At 39.5% G+C, this 25,365-nt stretch overlaps 1 protein-coding gene across 2 annotated transcripts in view; it reads right to left on the bottom strand.

Annotated features, from left to right (window-relative positions):
• Positions 1 to 25,365, bottom strand: part of AFF3 (ALF transcription elongation factor 3) — a 333,175-nt gene that overhangs the window by 271,355 nt on the left and 36,455 nt on the right. For both annotated transcript variants that reach the window (XM_065829465.2, XM_071808326.1), the window contains exons 2-3: positions 11,497 to 11,617; positions 5,435 to 6,238 (exon numbers count right to left, since the gene is read on the bottom strand). In XM_065829465.2, coding sequence (XP_065685537.2) covers positions 5,435 to 6,238; positions 11,497 to 11,617 — 925 coding nt within the window. The remainder of the gene's footprint in view (positions 1 to 5,434; positions 6,239 to 11,496; positions 11,618 to 25,365) is intronic.

Here is a 25,365-nt window from a genome sequence, read left to right as displayed (position 1 = left end):
TGCCTTTGGGACAAGCACTTACTCAGATCCCCTCTAAAACCTTTTTCTTTCTCATGAGACACGGTCTCCCCTCTGCTTTCCTGTAGATCCATATATGTGGTGTTTCCAGCATGCACTGATCACGACAGTTTTCTCAATTTGGTCTACACTGGAGCTTTTGTTGGCGAATGAGATGTAGTTGCACTTATTCTTTCACATGTGAACTTCTACCTTCGGTTTTAAACTTGAATGGAACTAGTTATTATATGTGCTATTCATCAAAGTTGTCCTGGTTTTGAATAAATTACTGCATTGAGTACATATTTGGGAGGGTTTTTTTTAGAGGGAGAGAAGAAGGAGAGGAAAGAGTTATGGTGGGTTTTTTTTTCTTTCCATTAATATATGTGGATAGAACTGATAGGCGAGAAAAAGAGTGCAGATTTAAAGAACACTTGCTAGCGCATGTGCCAGATGCTGATAGCTATATATAGCCACTCCAGCGAGGACGACTGCAGAGAGTATCTTGGCCAGGCAAATAGGAATTTGCCCAAGTAAGGCCAGGGCAGGAAAAAAAAAGATTCCGCATTTAATCTATTGTGCATTACTTCCGCCGCAGAAGAAGTTGTGTAAGTACTCCGTGAAGGGGAATAAGAACATGCCCTTCTGATGACCTTATCTACATTTCCCATAAATGTGTTCCCAAATTTAACAGAACCAAATCTATCCTTTTTACTATTAGACTGTTAGTCATTCTTGAATAGAACCTCGATTTCCTTGCTTCATAACCCTTAGAGAAGTAAGCAAAGGACAACAGATAAGGCTTCTTCAATGTAATAAAAAAGCAGCATGCAGCCTCTAAGATGAAATTAAAAAACAGAACTCAGATATAAAGAATATGATTTGCCAACTTAGGCTTTTCTTATTGTCTCACTCATAACAATATTTTGCAAAAGAGAGGCACCTGATAGTCCTGCCTCTTTTCCTCTATACCCTGGTATCACATTTCTCTTCCCTTCTATCCAGTACAGTAGGTTTTTACCTACAGCAATATAATTTCTAAGTAGTTCAAAATGTGAAATAGCAGTACTTGAGATGATGAGCTATCATTTCTACAGAGCAGTATGATAATTTTGGAAAGACCAGGAGGTTGGGTATGGGTTCTAATTAACACTGATGAACCTGGCTTCTAAAGATTGAATTCCCAAAAGACTAACTGCTGCCTTTCTACACACAGGTCTATCCAAGTTATTCTCATTAAAACAATTAAAAAAAATTATAAGCCTCAGTCTGTGTCAAGATATTGAAGGCTTTCCAAAACTGATTAAAAATATTAAATTAGGTATTGAACTACATTAAAAATCAACCTTTTTCATATATTGAAAAGTAATGGTCTATAATTTGTATTCAAGTGATTTTATTTCCAGTGAATAATAACTGTACTGCAGCCAACTTTGTGCCCTGTTTCTCTGAAAACCTCAAGGGATGTACAGAAGAGGATTTGGTATCCTACTGAAGACACACACACTTTGCATGACATTGCTTCTTATTGTTCAGTTCTTACAAGAAGGCTTAACTTTGTTGTACTTTGTGTTTATTTTTCTATTGATGGTTCCTTCAAACAGGTAAACATAAATGAAAGTGCATAGGTATTAGATACACTGATAGACTCTGGAAAGTATTATAAGCTAAATATGAGTGCATGGAAACAGAGGACTCAACTTGAATGAGTTAGAAAGTAGACTTGCAAATCAGGCAATTTATAATAATATATTCTTGTTTTCTGTTTTTCTCTGTGGAACTTGAAGCTGCCTATAGCCACGTGATGTTTAAAATGAAACTGAAATGTCACACAGAAGTACTTATCACTTCATGTCCCCCTTAAAAGAAAATTTCTTCTCCAGGGGTTGGGGAAATGGTCATTTCTTACCCTTCACTTCTCTACTTTGTCAGGCTGAGTAGCTTCTCCTCTTCTCCCTGCCCCAAATCTTTCCTCATTTGAGTCTCATCTTTTACTTCACATCTACACCCCGCACTCAGATCCTGCTTCTCTTACTTGCATCTTTTTCCCCTCGCAGCCTCCTGCAGTTCAGTTTCAAGTTCAGTTAAGCAGCTGCAGAACTTGCCCAGGCCAAGCTGAAAAGCACAGATTTTGGGCCACGGTATCACTATGAAGACATTTTAAGAGCTGAAAGTTGAAAGAAAAATGTGTCATTGCAAAATTAGGTCTGCAGACAGAAAGCAAAGGCTGTAAGAGTAGTGCAGAGGGTGGTGATGAATGGCACAAGGTCCTGTTGGAGGCCAGTCACTAGTGGTATAGTCCCACAGTTAATACTGGGGCAAATACAGTTCAACATCTTCATTAATGACCTGGATGATGGGGCAGAGTGCACCCTCAACAAGTTTGGAGATGAGACAAAACTGGGGGGAGGGGGTGATACACCAGGGGATTATGCTGCCATCCAGAGAGACCTCAACAGCCTGGAAAAATGAGCTGACAAGAACCTCAAGATATTCAACAAAGGAAAATGTAAAATCCTGAATATGGGGAGGAATAATCCCAGCAGCAGCACAGGCTGGGGACTGACGGGCTGGAAATCAGCTCTGCAGAGAAGGACCTGAGGGTCCTGGTGGGCAACAAACTGACCATGAGCTTCACAGTGTTGCCTGCATGAAGCCCACAGAGCACACTAACTACTTTACCTAGCCCATCTCAGTCACACACCTTTTATTTTATCACACATCAAGCTTCATTCCACCACCTGCATTCCAGATACCCTACCCCAATTTCTCTGGCCCTCTCCTGCTTCCCATATTTTCATGGCTGTTTTTAAGCAGTTTTCTGCCACTCTCATTTCCATTTCCATATAACTTTCCATATGCTGTTCTAGACTACCTGCCAGCCTGCTTTCCCTCATGATCATCCTACATGGCATCTCTACTCTTCTGGCCATCTCATGGTCAGTACGGATACAAGATCTTTCCTGGCCATCACCTTTAGCCCCACCCCGAACAAGAGAGGCCTCACTTTGCCTGCGAAAGGACCATGACAGCTTTTGTGCTGAGAGCAACTCAAAACTTCTTAATAGGGGATGGTGAATATTTGATGCAAAGGAGAATTTTTATGAGTTTGAAAGTAGAAATGTAAAAAATGCATGGAAATTCTTACAGAACTGTACTAGGAGATGCATTATACAAATAACAAGAATGGAAAAACATTTTGAAATAAAAAGAAGTATGACTGAAAGTAAAGGGAGGGTGGGTTGAGCAACACTGATCAAAAAAGCTTTCAGTCTTGGTCAATGCTTTTCCATGTAGCAATACCAGTGGGTTAACAATTTAATCTTGTGCCACTTGGGATGAAAAATGTTAGAACAAAGGAAATGTGAGGATAAAGGAAAAAAATCTGGGTACTCTTATCACCAGGACTCTCAGCCCTCCAACATGACATCTAAACACTGTCTTGCACTACCTCAAATTTCAAACGCCAACAACACCTATAGTACCTACTGTTTTCTTCTGTATAATACGTCCATCATACTTTATAATCACTTATCCTTTTTTTTTGCCTACCAGGCAATGTTTTTTGTCCACCTCCTTCAACTTCAGCTAATGTTTATATTATGCTATTAAATATTTTTTTTCCAGAAATACTGCATCCCACAAAATCCGTGAGAAGTTGGTGAACACTTTAGTAGCTACCCCTGCAGCCCACTCTCTCCTACTGTCGTCAGTATCCAAGCAAGTTAAAGAAATCTCAAATATGTCTGTATGTCTAGAGACTGCAGTATAAATTTACCCTTATCCATCAGCATGGATTACATACAACAAATGAAAGCTTTCTTTCCAGAGGTTGGCAAATTTGGAATGCAAATGGTAAGCCCTGAATTTCAGAGCAACAAATGATTGCCTATCACAACTTTTTTCCAAACGAGTCCTTAGAGTATTGCATGCATGTATAGGGGGAAAATTTGAAAGATCCAGACAATTGCCACAGGCATCTTTAATTCTAACACCACTTCCCACTCACAGATAGAAGCATACGTCTGAAAGAGGTAATAATAGCTAAATGGATATTAGTATCTGCCATTACCTGATCTATCTGCACAATTAAAGCAGTTTGTGAATGCTAAATTTGCTTATCAAATCTGGCTTAAGAGCCTAAAACAACTCGTTTTCAGGAACAACGTATCACCTCTGTGTTGTTTGGAACTGATGGAACTTTAACTTCGAGAAAAAACACATGGGTATAACGCCTAAAGAGCTGAGAGAAGTAATTGCTTCCAGAGAGATTTCTTTCCCAAATGGAACCAAAGGGGGAATACAACAGTCGACTCCATTTCTGAAAAACAGGCATTAAGAGGCCAGAGAATTCCACCAAAAATTAGATTTTTCCTCTCCTTTAACAATGACAGAAACAAAAATGTTAAAACTAGAAACATCTCAGGACACACCACAGCTGCCAAATAAGAGTAAACAATCACTATCTCTGCTCTGAGAAAGACACAGTGATTCAGCCAAATAGAGTTGTTTAGTCTTATAAATACTATAAATTGTTTAGGTCATGGGAGCTCTACCAATTTGCACAAGAGGATGATGTGATCATCTTTGTATTGGCATATAGGCCTCTGAGCACACCCAAGAAAAAAAAAAATTGACCCTTCATTCTGCCAAAACCAACAATTTCCTTCCCATCCGAAAAGCTCTAAAAGAAAATCACGGACTATGCAAGTGATAAAGCAAGGTGTCCTACTGGCATAAATGGAATGTGAAATTAGCATAAAATAAGTCTAAGCAGAAATATTTCTTATCTACTGCTGATAACAGAAATGCTATCTAGAAGCTTTTTCAGATGTTCTCATACTTGTAGCATGGCTGATTTTCTACAGATGGTGATTCTTTAGAAAGGAAACCTCAATCTTAGAAATTGTTTTGAAACGGATAGAGATACCATGAAGTAAAAGAAGAGTCTCATTGCTATATTCTTATCTATTCCACAGATCTCATATTGTTTAAGTAATTTATTTAGATTGTGAAACTACTTTGACATCGAGGATGGCAGAACTACTTCTGATCACAAGCACTTAATTTAATCATTGCCAAAGAGAAAGAAGTCAAAAATATATGAACAGTTAGAAGTAATACACCCACCAAGCAAAAAGAAAAACCTCCAGACATTATAAGTGGACACTCAGGAAAAAACATCACTGAAATAATGTACACTACTAGAAGATGTGCCATTGTAGGAAGTTATGGTCCTGAAGACAGTGAGCATTTTACTGTTGAAATATCTTTGCATTACTCTGAGGCTTCTATTTGCAATACACTATGTCAATGTTAAAAAAACCTGACATGCAAAATAATATGTTAAAAATGTCTAAACAGACAGATGCAATTTGCAATTCTAGGGCGCCATACATCCGAGGAGGTATGTCATGAAAAGCATAAAACTACTTACCTCTTCTTGCTTAGGAATGCTGAACTTGGCTATCTTCGACTTGGTTCTGGCCGAATCAGGCTTGTTAGAAGGCACTCCCCTATACGACTTGGTCGTCTCTGCTGGTAACTTCAGCTTTGGAGACTCATCAGGAGCCTGGTCTTGACCGTCCATTGGCCTGACATAAGCTGTTGGTTTCTGCTGAACCAAACAGGGCTTCGAAGCAAGTGAGGGCGGGAAGTTTTGGACGCAGTGCCCGCCACTGTGCTTTGCTGGCCTCTCTTGTGCTTGACCTCCTCCTTCTGAGCTACAATTGAGCTTTGCTGGCTGCTGCACTCTGTTGACGTTGTCTCCTAGCGTGTTCCTCAGTGAGCTTTGCTGGGCAGCGTTGGAGGAAGAAGAGGAGGAGGTGGGACTCGATGCATAGCGTTTTAGTTTCTCCAGACTGGATTTTTGCTTCGCCAGCTTGAAGTCACCCTTGTGTGACTCCAGCGACCGGTGCCCGTGTTTGCTCGCTCTCTGCTGGCCATCTGAAGCAGCGTTGTGCCCGGCCTTCTGCCAACCCATTGTGGTGCTTTTGCTCTGCTGGGCAGGTAGGGCTGCTGGTGTGGAGGATGTAGTGCTGGAAATGGGAGGAGGAGGCACTGGTCTTGAGTCTGCAATATGATGTTCATCAGGCTTGGGGAGAGATGTCTGAGGAACCCCGGGTTTTGGAACCCCGACAAGGTGGCTCTGGTTTGATCGGTCAGTTAACAAGTCTTTCATTTCATCATAGTTGCCCAGTGTATTCTGGATGCGATTCGAGAGTTCATCCCCTTTGTTAGTCTGCAAAACAAAAATCAAGTGTGCTGCAACAAGCAACGTAAGAAAAACAAAATTCTCTGCATGCTTCTGCTGAAATCCTTGCTGAAGTAGCACTGCCTTATTCAGCAGCGGCGTTGAGGGATGAAATAGAAAATCCTTATTGTCTCTGAAGACACTTGTCAACATCTTAAATCTACCCTGAACTGGAAAAGCTATAAAGGGCCTTAGAGTATATAAAAAAAGAAATCTATCACTGGTATCATGCTGTAGTTAAAGTATATTACCTGGAAACTAGAAAATTTATTATTGCAACTACACAGAATGGTTTGGATTAAATCTGACCATGATAAAACTTTTCCTATAGCGCAGTGCAAGCTCTACTTCAGCCAGGAATGAAAACACTGCATTCCCAATTTCCTTTGCTGCCTGCCTAAGCTTTCACATGGCATCTGGGAAGCTACACAACATCCGGTGTAAGCACTGAACGAACTCACAGTCTAAGCCAACCAAACGCTCTGAGGTGCCTTGAAAACAGCTTGTGGGACAATGGGAAAACTACAGATTATTATGTCCCTTCTTTGAAAATACTCTGACAGGATGCTCACTCCAGGGCACCCTCCTCTTCATGAAAAAAAGAAAAAAGAGGTGAACAGAATTCTTCACATTGCTCAGTGCTTGCTGTGTGCAACAAGGGGGAACACAGCCATCCTCCTTCCCTCCCCTTTAAGATTAATCATTGTCTTTAAAACCATCCATTTACTTCCTGACTGAAAAGGCAGAAGCTCCACAAAGAAATAAACCAAGCAAATAAAACATATTGGAAAACATTGAAAACTCTTGCTTCAAAAAGCCACTGTAAGCAAAAGAGTGTATCATTAGCATTTACATAGCAGAGATTTTTCTGAACCCTGCCAAGATTCAGGCATCTGATATTCTTTGCTTTACGTTTTCAGAGGAAGACAGTAATGAGTCAGTTGTGTTCTCCTTTCTCCCTTCCAGACACTGGGTCTGGATGGAAAAACTCCCATTGACTTCAGAAGGCCAAGCTTTTATCTCAAGACTCTCTGATTTAGTGGAAAACAGAAAGGAGAAAGAAGGGAGTAAAGGGAATGGAGAAGACTCCCTTAAAGTTATATAAAAAATACAAAAGATGTAGCAGCAATATCAGTTACTCTGGAAAACCGGAGGTATTTTTCTTTTTAAGCCTTTAAATAAAAGGCCAGTTGCTCAAATAAATATGTAAGGGAAACTGCTCTAGTTCAGAATTTTTTTAAGGTTTCCTATTAAAAAAACTGAATCCGAGCAAAAATGCCTTGTAAATGAGTGCAGTGATTGCCACATGGTAACTTTCAGAGGATTACCCTGGAAGCATTCCTAAGTCAGAAAGTAGAGGCAGTCCTGTCCTGCTTGAAAAACTACGTAAAATACTTTACAGTTAGCTTTCTGAGAATGCATTGCTAACACAGTTTAATATATATCAATAATATATATTGAAGGGCACTGGGAACAGAAAAACTCAAAAGTGTGGCATCTGAAACATTGTTTTGCAAACTTGATACAAGATGGCTCAACCATTATAGCCTCATCTTCTCACTGTGTATGCAGCTCTTGCTGTCACAAGGACAATAACCTGCTATGAAAAGAAACATGAAGCATTAATTCATAGACAGCAAGTGGCTTAAAAAAGGGTGTTCCTTCACTTCACAGGAATCACACTGATGTCCTAAAGAAGAAACTATTAACGAGGCTTCAAAAGTGGGATGCATCACATACATCTGAAAACAAAGAAGGTTGGAAATATACTTAAAGTGTCTCCTGGGATCAATGAAATGGCTCTACATTTGGGCATCTCCTTGACCAGCAGAATTACTTTCCAGAAGGCAGAGAAAATGTTCCTTTTATCCAGCGGATCTTTTCTGTGCTTCTGCTGGATCCTCTACCCTGTGTAGTTACCTTGTAGAGAGATATTTTTGCAGCTTCCCTCTATGGAGAGTGACCTGCCCTTCGGCCTGCATCCAGCCTGATTCAGCCAGTGTGTGTATGAGGTTTCCTTCCCTGCCAGGAGCACAGCAACAAGGACCACCAAATGGAACAGGGCCCCTGACACCCACAAGTCTCCTACAGCACAGACAGCTCGTGGGGCAACTCTCCACCCAGCTGCCTCTAGGTCCATGAACATAAGAGAATTTATGTCCAAGTTTTGCCTCTTAGACAGTCCAACTTCCCTAACAGAAGGTCCATTCTTCCTAATGGCTGCTATTTGGATGAGGACGAAATAAAAGCCTAATAGCAGATTATCTGTACACTATCACTAGCCCAGAAAAGTCAGCACAATGTCTTCTGCACGAATGTGATGTGAAGGTCACACAGGCACTTCATATTGAGAGACCCCAGAAAACCACAAGAATAACTGCAGCAAACTGATCTAATGCTGATACCATGGTACATGCTGGCAGCTGGTTGACGTTGTTTATTCCTTCTGGATACACACTGGAGACAACCTGAGGTGAGACCATTTTGTGTTGAGCTGATCTCATCCAGACGAGTTCACCTACATCCTCTTGGGAACAAGATGAGATCTGAGGTAACTTGTTATGAGCTTTAGATGGAACAGTTTTTCCTATTATTTGCTCTGAAATATTGCTGGCTTTACTTAATCATTCACATAGGGAAAACATGATCCCAAAATGAGTAGGTAGGAAAAGCACTCTGTGCAAACATTTCTAACTTACAGTGCTCTGATATTTATTCTTCTGCAATGCAAGATGAATCCATGTATTTGAAGACTGCAAGATCCAACACTTCTGAAAATAAACCTGATGGTTGCATGGAAGGCCATCGGATTTTTTTCTTCATTAAAAATCCTGATATGGTTAATAAGGCAATGTATTCTGCCCAAGAAATATTCAAAATGAATTTACCACTTTTTCACCACCTGTAAAAGATATTTTAGGTAAAAGATACTAGATTCCCTGTAATCTTTCATAAAGGGTTGCTATGGATACTTTGAACAGGATAAGGGGCAACCCAAAGAGTCAGGATTTTTCAGAAAAACTGATGTTACAGAGTAGTGATACATGTCAAGGTGAGAGAGGACACAAGATTTAAGAGATTTCCAGTCTGCCTTTGATTTTTAGATATGGCTTTCTGAATGGCAAATCCTTTGGCTTTAGCTCATGTTTCTCAAGCTGTGCAGAGGAATACTGAATTTAATCAGACTTTGCAGTGAATGTCTGCTGTAACTTCATTTCCCTCTGGAAACACCTAAAACTTGGAAATTATCTTTAAAGACAGTAAGAGTGGGTTTCAGTTTTGTTTTCACAGAAGGGTTTCCACTTTTGCAGTCAGCCTCTCTCTGCGATAAGATCAAAAAGCCCAAACTGCAGCACTGCACCCTCATGCCGAAGGTTCGCAAATGCTCAGATGAGTTCAGACAATGCAATAGTCCATTGCCAGTGTAGACATGATATGCCACTGATGAAGTTTTGATGTCAAATATGGTCAGAATGACTGGTCATCCCAAGCAGCTGTCACACCAACAGAGCTGAGTGAGCTACACTGCTGTCCTGGCTTTGCTTTTCTCCATGTTTCCTTGACAAAGCCAGCTTCTTTACATGCTTGTCCGAAGTAGGGACATGGTGTTTAAAGATAAGAAGCATGGATAAGATAAGAAGCATTATTCTGATCTCCCCAGAGGATAACCACTCAGTATCCTCTCTGCTTCTGGAGACATCAATGATCTTTCATCCAGTCCTGTTAAAGTTCAGGGAATTATAACGTGTTTGCATAGAGATGCCTTCAGACATCATAACTCAGGAACTACTGGTGTGTCCATGGTACATGGAGTCTGTGCCATGACAGTCAGTACATCAGCACACAGGTAATAATCAAAGTGCACAAAATATTACAATGATACCACTTTTGTAAGTGATTTGAGCTTCAGTATTACCAACTTCAGGTGCCACAGGGAAAATGGTATCAGGGACCTAGCAAAAGGACAGGTCCTTTTTGTGAGGGGTCTATTTGATTTGACCTACCAAATGGAAAATTATTCAGTCCCCATTGCAGCAGAGTCATCATAAAATGCCAAGACACAGCTGACTGAAGCTTTTCAGGCTTTTTTCCCATGGATTAGCCTTTGATTGGTCTTACCAGTAGACTTTTTCAGGTAGAGCCTTGAGGAGTTCAAGACATTTCCTATGGTTTCTAAATGCCTTTGTAATGAATCTGAAATTCGGGCAGCTGGAGGTCAGCTTCAAGGCAGGCAGAGCTGTCTTCTATCAAGGGACGTGCTTTGAAAGTGGTAGATCTTTCTTTTTTTATTAGGGATTAAAAACAAACAACAATCTGGAAAAACGGAGAGCTAAAAGCTGACCCTGGAGCATGAGCAGAAACATGGAACCATGGAAGTCAGAAGCCAAGTGTCACAAGGCTCCTTAAAAAGAGGCACTAAAGCACCCAAAGCATCAAGGACAAGTGATGCAGCATGGAGGGAAAGGATTCACAACGTGGTGCTTTTAACAGTAACTTGGGCGTTACTGGAATGGCACAGTAGATGATACACGATTATGCTTTGATGCAGGCAGGCAGTTACTGGGCTAGCTGGGGGAGAGGAGCAGAACCCCTGGGATACCGCTCTCTGGTCATGTTCACAAGGCCATGGTTTACAGGCTTCTGCAAAATGCAGAAGTTCCTGCTTGACCCTTCTAACAAGGAGTGGGGAGAGATGGCTGTGCATCATCACACTACTGTTACCACGGGGAATAAAACAGGGAGTTGAGACTCCTAAGTTACTTCTACCTTTGGTGAGGGCAAAACATGTATAGCAGACAGATTTTGTTGGTAATGTGTACAGAAAAAAAAAAAAAAAGGCAAACACCAAGATATTTCATTGCATTAACCTTGGACAGAGCACAATGTTTACTGTATTACTTGACCTTCACACACAATTCTAACACAATTGGTTTCTTTCATGTTGCAAAAACAGGGCACTGTCACCTTCACCTCCTAGTTTTAATTCCAACTCAAATATTGTTAGGGTATTTCTAGTTTATTTCATTCTTGTGTACTGCTGAACATTATAAGAAGCCTATATATATATATACACATATATATCTAAAAATCCAATTCTCAACTAACCATAAACGTTCTTTGGGAATTTTGTGAGGTTAGCACTTATGGGAGGGTGCTGAAACCTGGACAATGCCTTCTGCAGGCTGTGTTTTTGTACTGTGGAATAAATAAATAAATAAGGAGCCACCCAGCTGGGAAGCATCTACCTTGTACGGTTCACTGAAGAGGGAGTAACTCGTGTTAAATGCGCCATCCTCCTGCTGGGCCTCCTGATTTCTCCTTTCCCATTCTTTCCTTCGCAGCACGTTTCTATCCGGCTCGTAGACACTGCAGCAAGAAAGAGGAATAGCTTCTTAAGAGTTAAAAATTAGCAGGCAACATATAAATTAGAGCAAATTTAAAAGTGAAGAACTCTAGTTTGCAGACAGATGGCAAAAGTAAGCAAGAACATGAATCAGATGAATGCCAGTCCAAGCAGGCTGGGGAGGCGCAGGTCTCTGGGAATGCTGGTGCTTTCTTCACACAGAGAATAGATAATTAAATTCTTACAGAAGAATCAAAAAGAAATCACAGGGCAGGATCTAGTCTGTGCAGAAGTTCTCTGCTTGAAATGTGACAAAGGAAATATCGAAGCAACTTTGACAAAGACTGAAAGTACTCTTAAGGCAGATGGTAATTACAGCTATGAGTAAATAGAAATTATGAACATATTTCCACTTATGACATATCCTCTGAGTGTTGTATGAGAATGCTCCTTTTTTCACATGGATGTGTTTCTGTAGTGATTCTTTCATTAACTAGCTCCCTAAAGAGCTGTTAAAACTACATGCTGTAGTGGTTTCCACAGTTAGGCTGCTTCTTCTGATCTCTGTTAATCAGCCAAGTCGTGAAACTACTACTGAAACAATTCCTCTTTCTGATGGATTTGACACTATCACAACTTCAGAGCATGAATAAATTAATACTGGCATGATAGTGTATGTATGGCTGGTAGAGTGCAGCTGGAGAGAGAATAAAATCACTGCATTACACAACAGTACTAATTTTTAGAAATGAACTAGCCTAGTTCCAATCTAGATATCCAGAATAAAAATTATTTTCTTTTTCCAGAATTCTAGTTTCATGCATGACAACATAAACCAGAGAACCCTGTCCTCGAATTTCCCCGACAACAACACAGGTTTGCACATTTCAGTCTGTTCTATTTTCTTCACAAAGGAAAACGATGTGTTTACATGCTATTTCAGGACAATGTGACGAGGATGCTGATTGCGTATTTTGCTTAGCTCAGCTAATGCCTTTCTTCTGGCACTGTAAATCTGTAAAGTAGAAATATATATTAATGTCATGTAAGTGTACCATGTGTTAATAAGTAAAAGGTTGTCTTGCTAACTAGCTTCCCAGTTAGCAAAACATATGTTGCATCAGCTACGCACGTGACACTACCTAGTATGCCCCAGGCAAGGCAGTAAAAAGGCCAACAGCTATCTAATTCTAATTCAAGACTTGAGAGGATACGTTAGATGGTATTAGTATTTAAAAACAGTGCCTCAGCAATCACCAAACAGACACAAACTCTCCTGTTTACTCGTTAAAGCTGCTGACTTGAGCTAGGCTGCAGAGCACCCTTCTGATGAGTCTGAGGGCAGATGCCACATGCTGAGCAGGGTGCTCGAACATGGAGATTTATTGTGAAACACAGGGTTTCAGTACAGCAGGTTAGAGACAGCTTCCAGCCACCAGTTTGTTTATTCCACTTACAGGTGGTTGAATTTTTTGAAGTTTTATTGCACATTTTTCATGAGCAGTGCATGTTACTCACACCGACACCCCTCTTTGAAAAGAAGTGTCATGAGGGGTGGAGTTTTGAGCATGGAAAATGCCTTCCTTCAGGAAGAAGGGGATAGTGAAGGCCACCCCATGGGGTCCCTGTGAGTAGAGGTCATCTTGGCTGCACATGCTGCCAAGGCCAGAGGCAGAGAAGCTGTCATTTACTGCTACACGAGCCACGGTCCTTGGTTACTACATCACACTATGTGAGTGTACCTCCATCAGTAACAAGAACCTCTGTGTCTAAAGCAGACTTTCTGCCACCTTGAATAATCGTTCTCAGGTTGAGTTTTCCCTTCAGTTGCAGGGATCCGCAACTTCATCCTCAGTCACGTTTCCTCACTCAGAACCTCTTGACTCTTTGAGATGCTTTGCATTTGGACTCTAGCCTGCAGGCAAATAGAGATGGGCAGCTCCTCTGAGATTAATTATAATACTGATCTCTATCTGATTTCTAGGAAGTAAACAAGTGCAACATTCTTCACTAGACCTTGTACAAATTTAAAATTGCATCAGTGTGATATTCCTAAAGAGGAGGGACTTTTTTATCCCTTTATTTAATGGAGGTGTGTAGGTCTCTAATATCCCTTTTCTTGATGAAGTCATATTTGATGAAGACATACAGATCTCTGAACCTCCTTCCCAAATGAGAAGTTCACTGTTGGCAATGCAATGCATAACCCACAATAATTCAGAATGATTATGCAAATGACAAAACCGTATGACAATGCCTATATGCCACCTATAAGCAGTAAGTCAGGAAGAGCTACAAATTGAGATTTGTATTTCTTTGGTAATACCAGATGGCAAAATCTTTAGCACTTGTGGGGCTGCTCCTTATTTGCATGAACATTGCAGTAAACACATTTCCTTGCATGGATGTCACCAAATGTATTTATTTATTTTGGTTCAATGATAATACTGCCAGCTGCTATAATTGTCTTTATTGCAAACACTTCAGTTAATGGAAAATTATTCTTTTTAATATTTTTCTTCCTTCATTCTTTTTTTTTTAATCTGTAATTTCAAACAATACCAAATGTACATGTACCTTTTTAATAGTTTATAGTGTTTGTCTTTTCCATAGCTAAGCCACGAAACACAAGTTCATGAAAATCTCAAGTTTTCTTCCTCATTGGGGCACGTGTGTGTATGTGGCTGATGTATTTATATATAAGTATATATGTTATATGCAAACTCACACATTAGTTTATTGATGAAGAGTTTTGCTAGTATGGGCCAAAATGTTGAAGCAGATTTGCAAGACTTGGAAACCAAAGAACATGCAACTGTTCATCTCTCAAAAGTCAGTGTCATTTATATTTGTTTCATACAGGTCAAACTCCAAAAGGATGACTGTAGATAGTTTTCAAGTGGTATATTATTATTTTTAAAATGCTGCATCTGTTTCAAATTCATGCTTTAAGAACATGAACGAAAGTATGTGTAACAAGTCAAACAGTTACAAAATTTATAGATGAATAAATGTTGCATTATAAAAATTACACTATCATATCAAATTTAGCCCACTGCTTTAAAACCACGCTTTGATTTATCTCAGCCTGAAGATCTGCCAAGAGACGTATTGGACATGCCAATTAATTATGTCTAAATACCAGTGTCTCAGGCTCAAAGCACCTTCCACACACCATCACCACCATGCGGTCACAGCAGCTCTACCTTCTCTGCTTCTTCTGGAGTACTTCAAATAATTAACTCTCAGGTTATTTTACAGATCAGAATACCAGTGGATCACCAAACCTCTCACAGGAGGCATGTTTATGAAATTTTGATCTGTTGTGATGACTTTTGCATGAATACCATGATGGCTGCCCATCCTTTGGCCATGCGTGAGGTGGGCATGGCTCCCTGTGAGACCAGCCTGAGGTGCAGAGCCCAGGCCCAGGCGCGCTGGTGCCTCCTGGGAGGGCAGGTGCGGCACCAGCCTCCCCACAGCACTGACAGAAATGCTCATAGCTTTTCTTCATGCTACTCCTGACATCAGAAGAACCATTTCCTTTAGCCCTTAATTAGAAATAGACAGAGATGGCTCAGGGGACAGCCTAGGAGCAGAGCAATAACCTTACCTGAAAAACTTGGGACTGGATTTAATCTCCTACAAAGTCCAAAGAGTTATGGAGTCTCAGGCTAGGCTGAAGGGAATCATATAAAAAGTGTAGTTTTAAGTGTTGAAGAGCTTCCTTTTCTTTCTTTCTTCTTTTTTTTTTTTTTTTTTTGGTCTCAATTTACATCCATCAGACATCACTACTTGGAAGTACTCAAATAAAAAGGTCTAATCTCCACAATGAATTGAGTGGAGACAATTGTACCAACATGTCCTCCTGTCCTTCAGTTTTAGGGAACACGCAGTTTTGCATTCAGAGGAAGATGTCCTTTTCCACAAACTAAAGCACTGCACCTTCTCTGAGGAATTACACGCCTTTGCAGATGTATGGTGTGCATTAATGATGCTGCTTGACCTTTTCAGAAGCCACAAAAATTGCCACATCACTAACGGGAGATTCAGTAAGGAGACTGTTATTTTGCTACAGGATCACCATCCTTGTAACAGCTGGCATCTTTGAGGCTGTAAAGACACAGGTAGGTAAACTGAGGGTGAGGCCACGGGTTCTCCCCTTGCCTCGCATCAGTTTATTTTCTGGCAAAGGAAGGGGGCAGTGACTCACGCTGTCCTACCAGTATGAACAGAGGATAGTGTTACCACACATATACACACACCTGGCAACAATTACTAAACTCGTTACCATTTGCAGTAACCTGCTGCCTCACCTTCGCCTTTCCAGACCTTCCAATATAATTTTCCAGTCCAAAGATTCAGTTCATTATTCTCTGAATTGTGAGGGCTTTGCAACACCCAACTGCCCACACATAAATACACACCTTCCTTCTACCTCCCCACGCACATAAACATTGTGATATAGATTTAGAAGGAGTAGCTTGTTTATTTGCTGGTAAGGTTTTTGACCCAGCAGGTTGATCTCCTTCACCCCAGCAACTATGTGTGCACTTCACACAAAATTTTAAGAAACTGAAATCTAGACATATTAATAACAAAAGCAGAGCTGATGCTTCATGCTAACATGCAACGATTTCTTAAACTCGCAAAACTCACAGTTCCCATGGGCTCCTGGTGGGCCTTTGGTAGGGAAGACCTAGATCCCATTTGCAAGGGCTGAGCTGCTTTGCCAGATTTTGTTGACTTCCCCATTTGTGCCCAAACTGACCCTTCTAAATACACAATCGGATTAAGAGGCTCCATACAAAGCGCCGTCAGATCACGACACCCACTCCCAGCATCATGGAAATGATGCCATCCCCAAGCTGCCAGGTGCAGTCCCTGAATATCCCCTGGGAGTGTTCAGAGCTGATCATGTGCCTAACAAACAAACAAACCCACAACAAAAAAGACAACCCACACCATAAGTGACTAAAAGATATGTGTGTTTCAAGAATAAAACCGGACCCGTGAACAAGTTTTCTATGAGGACACATATATCTTTGAAATTAAATTTTACCACACAGTCATTTCTGAATTATGAATAAAGTTGGAACTGCTTCAAAACCATGAAAAACAGGCAATATGTCAAGAAAATAAATTTTAAAATGGTTTACTGATTATTCTCAACATTCCCCCACAAATTGTGATCTGGCACACAAGTCAATACACTAAATTTCAGGCTGAAGACAATTTCTGAAGTATTTAATAGTCTAATTCTCCCCTGAATTACCACATTTATGCCAAAGTAGCTAAAGAGAGTAATTCCAGGGAAAAACTTATATAACACAATAAAAAAACAGTCCAATCCTGATGCAGGACAGTGATTATGAAACTGAATTCAGAATGGAAACTGGATTCTGAATTTAAACGTGCCGCCATTCCCACATCTCTGCAATATTTTAAATCACAAAAGAACTAACCAGCCTGAGACCTTGTAAAGGCAACAGCCCCAAACATTTTTAGAAAATAGTTCTAAATCTGACAATTTAATTACAACAATTCAGGTTATTTTGCTTGCTAAATTGCTGTGCTTAACATGGAAGTGCTATCATTTAATGCCTGTTTTCTATTTTACTGTTCATGTCCATGGTTTTCACTGGCCAGTTTCTTGGTACCAGTTCCATTTTCAGCCAAGTATAAATGATGCCTATTTGGGAACTAATTGCTAATGGGTTATGGGGAGCTCTTAGAGATGGCAACCTTACATTTCTGAGCAGTAAATGTTTTCCCTAATGACATTTGAACTATCGATTCGATTATAACAAAGGGGATGCCTTTGATGAACAAGTGGCGTAATCAATAAAATACCTTCCCAGGTTGAAAACAACTCTTTTAGACTTTTTATCTAGCTTAAACAGCAGAAGTTAATTTGAGGATTTTTACAGTATTTTTTCCCATTTACAAACAGAAATGCCGTGGGGTAAAGCAATTACTCTGATTTACTGTTCTCACTTTGATTGAACATAAAGATGTAGCCAGGTCTCAAAAAAGCAGTAACTTAACAAACTGTGCTCCTATCCACAGACAGATAAAGTACCTACTTTGCTATTTCAAAGAGTTTACCTCCAGGCAGCAGCACAGAGCAAACATCAATCAATGACATGTGTCTAAGATGAGATTGATGTTTACTCTCACAGCTTTTCATCTTACATCCAATAAATTATTTTTCCTTCACCAAAATGCCTGGTTAAATTTCATTTTTCACTTTGCGGTATCAGTTTTAAAACTTTAGCTTCCAGCAATTTTAAAGCTAGGATTCATTGATGCTTCAGCTTTTACAGCCTGTTTATGATTTGTATTAACCATGAAACACTGCCGTCCAAACATGAATATGATCAGAGGGAGCCGAGCTGGGCTGGCCGCTCGTGCGGTGGCAGGTGCGGGCTGGAAGGTGCGAGATTGCTTTAATTATCTGCCTGGAAATTCCAAGTCTGAAACGAGGAGCTATATTTTCAGGGGCAGATATATAGCATCTACCAAATGAATGCATATATACATATCATATCTGCAAAATCAGCATCTCAAGGCAGGTCTTCTGAGGGCTCATGCTGGGCAACTGGAAGAAACCAAGGAAAGACTAATTGTGGGTGCAGTTATTATCTTATAGATGCTTACATCCGACATTCACAAAATGTATGTGGTTTGCCTGCAACCTGACTGAATTTTAAATACGTATTGAAATACTGAAAAAACCTAGGGTTGCAACTGAGACTGGGATCTAGGCTGTGGAGTCGGAGCAGTAAACATCACAACAGAGGAACATTAAAAAAAAAAAATCCAATTTAGTTCAACATCTGCTTGTACAAGAGCACCTCTTCCAGCTCTGCTACAGACAAATCATGCACATTTTCTTCTCTCAGTGATGTTTTGCCCAATGAGAGAAACTGAGACATAATTCCTATTTTTTAATTTTTTTTTTTTTAGTTTCTGGAAAAATAACTTATTCAGATGATAAAAATCTACCAGTTCATATCTACAGTATATATAGATATACAAAAATTCACCATTCAGTATTAATGGGCAATTCTATAGTCAATGACTTACTATTTTCTTTTTGCTATTAAGTGCTGGTGCTCTCTTTTTAGAACCCTAAAACTGCTAGCAAAAATAACTATGAAGATCTAATAATGATACTGAGCCAAGCTAGAAACAGAACATTACTATCACTTTTAATTTTGCACTGCTCTAACAATATATTGTTTGAAAGTAAATTCACAAGTTAAATATTCACCACTATTAATAATCTTACACCTGGAATGGGTAGGGTTCTTTCTCCACAATCCGAAATGGTACTTAAAACGTCCAGAAATTAAATGGAGATCTTAGCTGTCAAGAAACAGATACCATAGATCACATAAGAAAAAGTATTCCTTTTGTATCCTCATCCATATTTTCCAGGTGGAGAGAAAAAAAAATGCAAAGACTGAAGAGCACATACCAGACACAGCACAGCTAAGCCCTTTAATTTGATTTTGTTAATGTTATTTTTATGTTGTAACTCAAAAATACAGCAGCTGAGGGGATCAATAAGGAATCCTTTTTTCTGCCTGACACTGCTGGATTCCCTGGGCTGCTACACAAGGCTTTACCCCACTTGGTGATGCCGATATCTGATCCAGTTTCTTCTTACATCGCTTCCCTGCCAGAGATGTCAGACACAATGCCCCACTTGTCTGTTTTTCTCCACAATGATTTCTGCTCTCCATGGCATCCTTACGCATGGGAAACTGTTCCAGTTATCATCTGACAAGCCTGTGTGTGTGATTTTTTTTTTTTCCTTGAATCTTCTTCTTTAGGTTCCTTACAGTCATAATTAGTCAAAAACAATAGCGGGTTTTTTTTTTGTGAGCCACCCAGCTTGTCTCTGTAGAGGATGTACTTGCATAGGCAAATTATTCATATAGTTTTGGTGCATATCCTGGAGAGTGCACAGACTGAATGTTGCAATAAACTTAATTTATTTATATCATTTTGTGATTTCTGGGGATGTTCTGGCCTTTTAAAAATCTATTCAACATTTTGCAGCAAGTGCTTAATACTTAATTCAAATTTTTTGTTGAGCTTCTTATTGATGTATTTGCTGAAAACTGGATTTCATTCAATAAGGATCTAAGTGCTAGTTTCAGTGTAAAAAAAACCAAAATAAGTATCCTGAATATTGTGAAAAATCATGTTTTGCGTCTATTATACTTTTCTTGAAAAAAGGTCTTTTTCAGGGAAAAAAAAACTCCTTGCTCCCATTTTTCTCTAGCAATTTAAATGGCCTACTCTTTCCATGGGGCTCTGAACAGTGATCCGTCTTCTCACAGCTAATTGCAGGATTGAGAAGTATACCTAGCACACAAAAATTGAAAGCTCTGTGACTGACAGAAAAATGTTATCACACAATTCACGGCGGTGCAATTTGACTTAGAGAAGCAAAAGCAAAAACTGTAATGAATCATTAAGGCCAGATGTAAGAGCACTTTGCCACTACAGAGATAACAGTGGTGTCTGTTAGAAAACATTCCTGGCACAGTAGCAAAAGAAGTAAAACTTTACAGACTTCCACAGATGACAAAGGCCAGTAGTTTTAATTTAAGCTCTTAAATGCTTTTGGCACCACTAAGAACCTCTATTAAACATGAGTGAACGACACACAGAGAGCCGGTACCTAAACTCCTGCCTATATTTATGTTCTCTGCACTTCATTTTAGATCAATTTTTGAAATGATCTGATGTCCAAAAGGCAACAAAATTCAGTACTGAAGAATGGGACACAGGACTGAAGCTTTATGTAGTATTGTACTTTCATGAAAGCCAAAGTACAGTATTTCATTATGAAGGTGTCATCTATTGCTAACCATCAAATCTATGACTCATGAAAACGTCTATACATGTTTTATTAACAAAGCAACATTTCCAATTCATTCTTACTATAATGGATAATGACTGAAGGTTCATCAGGGTTAATCAAGAAAACGATGTAAATTTTATATTGTATTATGTTTCACTTGGCTTAAAATGGATCTGAGACAACAATCTTTTTTATGTGCTTAATCATGATTTACAGCATTATAGAAACCACAAAACAGCCCCAGTGTGGAAAAAAAAAAATATGAACAAGTTGATGCATAAGTCATCAGATTTTTATGTATTTGTGGAAAATCACTGCTTGGGATCTTGAGCAGACAGCCACTGAGTCTGGGTTCCACAGAAATAGAATTGATATGTTTTGAGATGTCTTGCTTTAATTTATCTTTCTTTCATCTTTTAGAGATAGATGGAGTCCTTATTACAGCGTTTTATATATTACAGAGGAGCCATCGCTACATACAGGTAAGGCTGAACTGAGTTTTAAACAGATCTATGTTAGCACGTCTACATGATAAAAATAAATTTGACTATGTTAATAACTGCACATGGAGATACAGCAACAACCAAAGTATTTAAACCCTATGCCAGCTGTACAGATACAAAAAGAATCAGCCATGGTAAATGTCCAAATAATAAATCCACTAAAACCTGCGCTTTTGCTTAAAGGAATACCTGAAATGTAGCTCACTTTACAAAGAAATTGTGCTTGGTTTTAGCAATAGTTTGTATCAGAGTCTGGAAGCATAAAATCTCATTTACAGGGAACGATGAGGTTCCATCTTCATTCTGCTCAACTGAGGTAGAACAACTAGAAAATGGAACAAGAGATATATATGCATATAGAAACCTAAACCTAAATCACAATCTAATCTAACTATCTATCAAGTGCCTACATAGATGGCTTGCTTTCATGGAACAAAAAAGACCACTGTAAGAAGTCTGGCCTCAAGAACCTAAGAAAGTTGTGGTTCATACATAACTTCAAGCTACAAACAGTGAGAAAATGCTTTTATAGAGGAGGTTTCACTCTCCTTGCACAAGAAGTTAGTACTAGCCTAACATACTGCATTACACCACACAGCTACCTAGCTTCTCTAAAATACGTTGTATACATTTAAACTTGAGTGAAATGCAGTTTTTTCCCATTTCTTTCTTCTGAGAATGGAGAATGTAAAGTGGACCCAAGGTTTATGCTTGACCAAATAACAATATCACCACATATCCTTGGAACCTGCAGAAGAAGAGTGCACAGCACACAAACCGTATGACTTCCAGTTTCTTAATCATTATATCCTGCTTGCCCTGTGCGGCTCTGTCATATTTTGACATGTTGCCTCAAGGGATACGCAAAATCAGGAAGATAGGTTAGCTAAAACCGGCATACCCGTGCATAAAATAATCATTTATGTTCATACATGAATACAAATTCATGCACGTTAAAATGATCAAAAAGTTAAAACTTTTATGCCCTCTGAATGGTATAATTCATGTAATCATCTTTACATCTGCTAGTCTCAATTCATTCTGCTGACGAAGACAGCTAGAACTAAACTCATGCTGCCCATCTTCTGAACTGCACAGGGAGCACCCATGTGCTCCCTTCCTTAAGCACATGCAATGGGAAGTAAAGGATTTTATCTCTCATTATAGAAAGAAAATTTTGAAACAAACATCTTTTTGTAGTTGTTTTTGGTTTGTGCCTCTCTTGGTACTCTGCTTCTGCTTCAGAAGAGAGATGGTGACATGGCCCTGTCACAAACCCAAAACAAAATGTAACATGTTTGGAATACAAAACTCCAAGCATAATAAAATGCAAAATAAGCTCCTGTATTTTAACTCACAAAAACAGCATGACTGTTCCAAGTGCCTCACTTTTAAGTAGGTTAATTTTTAAAAAAATATTTCTGAATCTGAAGGTAATATGATAAAAACGACCAAAGATTACCCAGAAGCTTTAATGGCGGCGATGGATGCAGAAGCCATTCCAGAGATGCCCGTGCAGAGACAGTGCCAGACAGGCAGATGCCGTCTGTTGGAGGGACCAGCCTGGTTCCAGTCCAAAGTGGGGAAGCGAGTGACCTGATGAAGTCAGATCCACCATCCCCTCACTCTCTAACAGCTGCCTTGCCCTGTCTGCTTTCTCTCAGTATATTTTAGCTGCAGCAACAACAACAAAAGCTTATAAGAGAAAAATGTTTTATTTTTACTGTGTGCTTTATTTGAAGTCCAAGTTCATAAATGCATATTCATGTTACAGTAAACGATAAGGATATAATTTGCCTGTATGGTCTAAGGTGCAAAACTATTCAGTGTTTCAGTTCAAAAGTGGTAAGAGGTATCTAAATTCTATATCTTGTTGTAAAAGCATTTAGAATAATACATACAGCTGTATGCATTATTCTAAAAGCACGGGTTGAGGAGATGTCTACAACATTTCTATTTCAATCTTCTGTAGCAAAGGTCCTGTTCTATTAGAAATCTCTGTGTCATTTATTTCTGTAATTTTTTAAAATGTTTCAAAACATTGGGCTTCAGTTTGACCCTCTCTCACTCCAGTGTTCAAGAACATCCAATTTGTGTGCTCTCCCAGAAAGCGTACTGAAGCTGGATTCATGGGAACAACTTAGGAGGACTAAAATCTTTCTCTAATAGGTTATGCATTAAAAAAAAAAAAAGCCAGAATTTAATTTTCTCCTGTTTCACTAGGGTCATAGAATATAACCAAGAGGAGTTAAAACACATATTTTTTAAAAAGAGAGGTGGAACAAGGCTAGGTGGCAATTCCCCTGATTTTCCAGTTCAGAAAAGCAGACAGACTGGTGATGCTTAAGATACAAGATCTTCTGCAACGGAAAAAAATATATAATAATAATCCATACAGGAGGAACCCATCCTGCATCTTTGTATCGGCAGGTTATCAACCCTTGATACCAAAGTCCTCTGGGGATGGGACAGGATTGGAATGGACAGGATTTTGAAGACAAGGCAAACTCTGCCCTGGTCACTATCCATGAAGTTCACTGAAACTCATATTCATATTTCTAAAAATCCAGAACCTCTAAGAATACTAATCGTGCAGTGTGGATTTAGCTGCTCACATGTTCTCACGCTCTCTAGTCTTAGAAGTGATGACAATCAAAACCCCTGCAGTAAATACCCAAATTCTTGTTAAGAAGTATCATTTGCACCTCTTGGAAGGTGTTTAACATTTGAAAGACACAGAATGACACTGGCAGATCTAACATCACATTTTCATTTTCCTACCGCAAGCCAGCACATCTCTGCATGTTGCAGAGGTGGTGTTCCTGGAGTGGGCTGTGACACAAGTCATCGATGGTGTCAGTCCATCAGTATGACTTGTTGGCAGAAACCTGAAATAGCTCTGAACAGAAAAGTGAAGGAGCTGCTTGCTGTCCCCTCCCCACCCTGCTGGATGGTCCCACTGTGGGGAAAAAATGACATAGATGAGAGTGGGAGAGAGCATGGAACTAGACCACTGCTGGTGAACTTGATTTTTATTTGAATCCAAACAAAGCACAGTATAATTCACGCTTGGTAACTGTAATATCCCAGTGCAAAAAAGTAAACAGAAGCTGTTATTAACAAGAGAATATTTTGTTGCTAGCATGCTGTGTTAAGCAGAAAACTGCTACTACATTTAGCCTTCCTTAAAATCTTCCCAAGTAGCAATGCTTAAATAGCTTCTCAGTAACAGAGGAAATGGCAGAGAATTATTTCCTTCTAATTAAAGAAAAGCAAAAGTCTTAGGTAAAGATACTCCATTTGAGTTCTTTACTACAAGTAAGAGAAAATAAGCTCAGTGACTTTGTTCAGTTTTAAATTTGGGGTTGTTTCTTGTGAAACTGTGAAACTGTTGTAATACCCATGTTCAATTTTGCTGAGAACCAAAATAATAGCTTAGTAACTCAGTGACAAAGGGCAAAGATCTCCGAGTTTTTACATAATCCGAAAGAACAGGAATTAAAAGGAATTGACTAGTTGGGTAGACATAAGTATCGAGCTGAAGATAATATTATTTGAATTTATTAATTTCAAATTAATCTGTCCTCTAACCATTTAAAAGCCTAGGTTTACCATCTTATGACATATCTCATTAAAATACACAAAACAGAAAAAACTCTGTGTATCTCCCGGGGGCCAAATGAAACAAAACAGATATTCCAGAACTTTGCCTCCCTTAATGCATCTACCTGCTCGAATGCTTGTGAAAATGTATAACCATAAAATATTAGCTGACTCTCTGAAAACAAAGAGAAAAGCACATCATACAGTTAGCGGTCTCCCACTTCCAACGTGGGAACCATTGGATTGTGCAAAATATTTGATATCCATTGTCAGGAAAGCTTACAAGGAAAAGCAAACTCTATGGTATATGGCTTCAAAGCCACACAGAACTTCCAGCTAAAATACAACAGTCATGTAAAGCTACATTGGTCTTGGGGAGGAGATACAAGGCAGTAGGTTCCCTGAATCTGCTGTGACTCAGAAAGTGTCCTGCAGCAGAAGGACCAGCTGAATGATTCATGGTTGCACTTGGTTCCCATTTTAGCAACCGTAGCACACGAAATGTCATCTGTCCTCCGGGTCTTCCTCTCATTCTATTCCTGTTGTCCTTGTCCTTTTGATAACAAACTTCATCCAAAACTGACCTGCAGCTGGGCACTGAGAATATACACACAGGGAGTGGAGTGTCTGGCCTGGGGACCTCTGCTGTATGAAAGAGCTGGTGTAGCCCAGAAGAGACAGACGTATAAAGGAGTGAGATATAGGGGAAAGAAAAAAGGTTTGTCTGGTTTAGAAAAGAGAAGACTGGGAGACACATGATAATGATCTTCCCACCTATAAAAAA

Source organism: Patagioenas fasciata, chromosome 1, assembly GCF_037038585.1.
Source record: "Patagioenas fasciata isolate bPatFas1 chromosome 1, bPatFas1.hap1, whole genome shotgun sequence".
Lineage (NCBI taxonomy): Eukaryota > Metazoa > Chordata > Aves > Columbiformes > Columbidae > Patagioenas > Patagioenas fasciata.
The sequence above is the reverse complement of the archived record's forward strand: the minus strand, read 5'-3'. Positions and strand labels throughout refer to the sequence as shown.